At 45.8% G+C, this 5,336-nt stretch overlaps 1 protein-coding gene across 1 annotated transcript; it reads left to right on the top strand.

Annotated features, from left to right (window-relative positions):
* Positions 1 to 252: 252 nt before the first annotated feature.
* On the top strand, positions 253 to 3,340 carry LOC103697270 (E3 ubiquitin-protein ligase RDUF2-like). Its single transcript, XM_008779104.4, is given in 3 exon segments — positions 253 to 751; positions 753 to 1,796; positions 1,897 to 3,340. Coding segments are annotated over 2 exon segments (1,119 nt in total). The 5' UTR covers positions 253 to 661; the 3' UTR covers positions 1,782 to 1,796; positions 1,897 to 3,340.
* The last annotated feature ends 1,996 nt before the right edge of the window (positions 3,341 to 5,336 follow it).

The raw sequence follows: 5,336 nt of genomic DNA, 5'->3' as shown, positions 1-5,336 counted from the left end.
AAATCCGACGCAGGTCAATTTCAATTTGCGCAAAAGCCCTTGAATAATTTCTAATCTCTCAGTAGCTCTTTGGTCATTTTGGGACATTGCTTAGCCAGGCGGCGCGGGTTAACGTCGACGACCATAACGCCGTAAGATACTGAGCCAACGATTCACTTCCACGTGTTTGGGACGTTATTGTTCCGTAACGTTCGAGGCGTCGATGCCACGCTAAAACGCACGCGCGGTTCCGCCGTCGACGCTTCCGTCCAGCCCTTTAATCCCTTGCAACGACCGCCTCCCCCACTTCTTCTCTCCGTCGCTAGATCTCCAACCCCCCTTCGCCGGTCGGAGAGTCGCCCCGTCGCTCCTAATCCCCAGTCCCCGCCTCTCGTCTTCTCCCCACCGCATATCTCCTCCTCGTTCCGGGGTTCCGTCGTCCTCGCCCCTCGATCAGCGAGGAAGTTGAGTGAAATCGAAGAAAAGGGATTTTGAGCGGCTTATTTTTTTTTTGTTTCCCAGGAAATTCCGTTACTAGATCTCCAATTTCTAATTCGTTGTTCCGAATTAGATGAAAAGATCCGATTTTTAGCCCTCCCGGTTCCCAAAGATTGGATTTTTATTTCGATTTGGGTCTAGAGGTTCTGGTTCTTCGTCTTCTCGAGGTCTTTGTTTTAAGATCATGGCGGCGACGGCGTCGTACTGGTGCTACAGGTGCAGCCGCTTCGTGTGGGTTTTGCCAGAGGACGCTGTCGTCTGTCCTCATTGCGAGGGGGGGGTTCCTCGAGGAGGTGGATACCCCTCCCCGCCTCGCTGCCACGGGGGAGACCCGTCGCCGGCGGTTCCCTGCCCATCCCCCTGCCCCTGATCGCCAGGCCGACGCGCGGATGCGCCGCAACCGCCGGGCCTCCGCCGTTGACTCCCCTTTCAACCCCGTCATCGTCCTCCGTGGCCCGTCCGACGGTGGCGGCGGCGGTTCCGGTTCAGATCGCGCGGCCTCCGGCAACTTCGAGTTCTACTACGACGACGGGGACGGCACCGGTCTCCGTCCCCTGCCTTCCAGCATGTCAGAGTTCCTGATGGGATCGGGATTCGACCGCATCCTGGACCAGCTCGCCCAGATCGAGATGCATGGGGTCGGAGGTGGGCAGGGGTACGACCACCCGCCGGCGTCGAAGTCCGCCATCGAGTCGATGCCCACCATCGAGATCGCTGCCAGTCATGTCAGCACCGAGTCCCACTGTGCTGTCTGCAAGGAGCCGTTCGAGCTGGGTGCCGAGGCCCGGGAGATGCCCTGTAAGCACATCTACCATCAAGATTGCATCTTGCCGTGGCTCTCCCTCCGGAACTCGTGCCCCGTGTGCCGCCAAGAGCTGCCCTCGGATGTTCCCAGATCCCCGGAGTTGGATGGCAATGATGATATGATCGGGCTCACAATTTGGAGGCTTCCAGGTGGTGGGTTTGCAGTTGGGAGGTTCACCAGTACAAGGCGAACCGGGGATCGAGAGGTTCCTGCCATCTACACGGAGATGGATGGTGGAGCCAATGCTGGGGGTGCGCCGAGAAGGATTTCCTGGTCCTCTCGGGGGACTCGGTCGCCGGAGAGCGGAGGAATTCGCCGAGCAATTCAAAATATCTTCTCAGTTTTTAGGTGTATACGGCCTTCCTCTCCTAGATCGAATTCAGAGTCTGGGTCATCGTCTTCCCGGAGAAGCCGGAGTGGCCCTCTTACAGTGAATTCACGGGGGCGCCTCGGTTGGGCATCGGAAGATAGAAATGAGAATGCAATAGCAAGGTGGTAATGGAGACAGGAAAAAGTGAGAAAACTCTCTCTCTCTCTCTCTCTCTCTCTCTCTCTCTCTTTCTGGGTTCTCATCTCAGTTCATCTATTTGCTCATATCTGTGCCGGACGAGCGGAAGAGAATTTGTGAAAAGCTGAAGCTCAGTTATGTTCTACTTCCACTGTAAATACAAAAGCAATGGAAGCAATTCCTGCACTGCTTGGTTCCAATCGAAGCTGTTCCTTGTGGAAGACAAAGGAAGAACCGAAGAAGTTGTCTGAGATGCCGCCTGCGTTGGAAATTATGAAGGTTAAGCCTTCATGCACCATGCTTATTGCAAATGTTATGAGTCAGAGATTCATTATTGCTACTATTTTTTTAAGTTGTGTGCTAAAGTTGCCCCCCTTTTTTCAAGCTTATGTTGTCATATGATCCATCTTTTAGTGTATCCAACCTTTGGATTATCTGCTCTCCTCATTATACATGGAGCATCGAGATCTATTGTCACTCAAGTGTTGGGCATTATCTCGAGGTTCTCCTTTTGAATTATGTTTAGCTTGTTATAATTTCGGTTTAACTGGGTTGCATGAACTGCCATGATTGTTTAACAAATACTCGATGGTCTGTACTCTATTGGATCGGGGAGTTTGCATCTAGCTAACCTCAACTGTGATTGGATTTTGTTATCTGATAATAGTTCCTCATTGCTATCTACAAGTTCAAGACTTGCTGCACTTTTGGGTTGATTAAGTTAACTGTTATGTAAATATTTGTGGTGTTATTGTTAATTGGCATCGAAATCCATCTAGTGCAGTGAGAAAATACATTGGTCTTCTTTATGCATCATGTGGTGGTGTACTTCTGCTGTTCCTTTAATTACAGTGCTAATTGGCAATGGTGAGTTGTTCTCGCTTTCGCATTAATCTATGCAGACTTTCTTTGGTGCATGTTCCTGCGATAGCAATTTCGCCCTAGATGCTCATAGTTTGTGCAAATTTCTTGTTATGTAGATGAAAGTAGCTCCGCATTTATTTCCATTATATAGAGAGGAAAATGTAGCATGTGGTGCGATCAAATCAGTACTTTGATTATTGGAATAGATATCCTTGTGTTGGATGCAGTTCTAAGTGCTTAATTATTCTTATTTGGATGGACCATCATTGTTTAACTCTTCTGTCCGCTGAGATTTGATTCCAAAATTCTGTTTCTAAATCAAAGAATCTTGACCCTGTAAGCCATTGTTGACCTTTTGCTTATTCATCTGTCCTGCTTTTGTAGGTTTTCTAAATTTCCTTCCCCAGTTGCGGCAATGTTGAAATGCTATCCTTTCTCCTGGTTATTCTGTAGTAGCTGACCGGTTCTCTAATATTTGAAAAACCATGCTAAAAAATATACCAATGGTTGGTTTCAGTTCAGTTTTCTTCAGATATGGTTGCGTAGTTACAACCCTGAGAAACTCTTTGGCTGCTGCTATGGTGGTATATAACTGCTGTTATAGGGTAGCTGGCGTCCGTTCCTAATTTCTGTAAGAGGTGTTCTTGTTATTTTCTTGCAGGGTGGATGTACTTGGTCTTAAATTATAGCTTCATGTTTATGTGCATAAGTAATATTAATAATTGAAGTGGTTGGCCTTCTTTAGGAGGTGTAGTATTTTTGGTGTTTTCAGAAACCTATGGCGTTACTGGTGTTTGTCTTCATCTTCCTTCATTAATCCTCGTTCCAGCTGACTAGATTTTGTCTTCTCTCTGTCCTCCTCCATCTTTGAGTTTGGCTGTTTCTTGTTGTGAGAGGCTCGGCATCAGTGTTCTGAGCTTGTGGAGATCTCAGGGCCACAAATACTTTGAATTGGGACTGAAATTAAGCAGAGGAGTTATCTCTTGGAAGTTGTTTTTGAGTGCCATCAGATTAATTAAAATGTTATGCTGTGCCGCTTTGCTGAACTTGTCATTTAGAAATTTAGATGTAAGTGCTGATTAGAGCTCAGAGAAAAATTGAACATTTAAATGTCACTTATTTATGTTTCTAACCTCTGAAAATCTTTGCTCTCAGAAAATTCTCCTTTGAAAAATCCTTGTACTTATTATTTATGAAATCATGCACATGAAGGGAAATGCTTCATCCTTATGAGTTTCGAGGTAAAATCAGTTGTATGTCAAAAATTGGTAGATGAATGGTGAGAAATCCGGTTGACTCCCAGTGGTTCAGCGTGAGAAAGAAACAGTAATGAATTCCTCCACACACACAAAAAAACAATGGAAACAGTGATTGCATATGCAGATAAATAAGAATTATATTTGTAGTGTTCATACCAAAGTCAACGAAATTTAAGAAATTAGAATAGCTAGAATGAAACAAAGAGAATAAAGTAGCCAAGTTAAAGTAAAGCATCACCAGCTTTTCTTTATTCTGCCTATTGTCCCGGAGTGGCATGGTTGATTGGATTGATGACTTCGTATTCTCCTTTCTGTGATGCTCTCATCCATTTGGATGGCTTTCTACAGGTGGGATGTAGATTGGCATATTTATTCTCTTCTAAAGATCTATTATGTAGTTTTAACATGTGTCATCTCACTTGTCTGCGTCTTTCTCACGTACGGTTTGCTCCTCTTATTTTGGAGGTCAATGGCTGGTCCGCATTCCAAAGAACAAGATATGTGATTCTCCAGAGATTGTTCTGTTTTACACCTGGCGATGCATTTGACCTATGAGACCATAACCATTTGGGAGGAAGTCGGTATTCAAAAAGCCTGCGGGAGCACAGCCAAATTTTAGGGAACAATGATGTTTCTTGTGGCCCATCGCTTTCAGACTACACTGCCCCAGGAGCTCGGCCACGGCCTTTCATCCAAGCCCAGCACTTTAAACAGTGTTCCTGATGCCCATCTCTCTCTCATCTCTTCCGGGCTTTTTCTTTTTTTCTATTTTGATACAACTGCAACTCATACCGATGTTGCATAAGTACGACTAATAAAATCAGAAAAAAAAATAATAAAGAGAAAAAGTAATAGTCTTATGATTCTCTCAAAGACCCCATTCCAATATTGGACAAGCAACTCAGTTAGCAACCATATTTGCCTCCGGTAAAGATGAGTGACCCAGAAGGAGGTACATCCTTTCGAAAGCCTATGTATGTCGCATAGCAGTGGTTGTCCTGTACAAGCCTTGAATCCATTCGATCACCATGATAAAATTTTCTTTAAGGACGAGCCTCATATAAATGAGATCTTTCCAAGCAGCTCTGAGCTCTATTTCAATGATAGTCATGTTGAAGTTGCATCATCCCTTGGCTGCGACTAGTCTAGGGTCATGATCTCATATCTTTGTTCTTTAAAATCCTTCTCCTTCTCTTTAAATTGGAGGACTGCTGTCGCCACTGAAGCCACTGTTCATGACCTTCGTGACAAGTCTTCTTGCATGCAGGCTGATGCATGTGTGCTTCCCGCCGACAGATGAAAAATTTATCAGTGGTCCCTCTGGCTGGAGTCAGAGGGCACCCAAAGTATAGCGTTGGGCATTATGCCAATGCATGCATGGGGCGAATCCAACGACACCATCGTCTGAGGCCTGGGTATTGGG

This window comes from Phoenix dactylifera, chromosome 12 (assembly GCF_009389715.1).
Source record: "Phoenix dactylifera cultivar Barhee BC4 chromosome 12, palm_55x_up_171113_PBpolish2nd_filt_p, whole genome shotgun sequence".
NCBI classification, from domain to species: Eukaryota; Viridiplantae; Streptophyta; class Magnoliopsida; order Arecales; family Arecaceae; genus Phoenix; species Phoenix dactylifera.
This window is presented reverse-complemented; position numbering and strand designations above follow the sequence as displayed.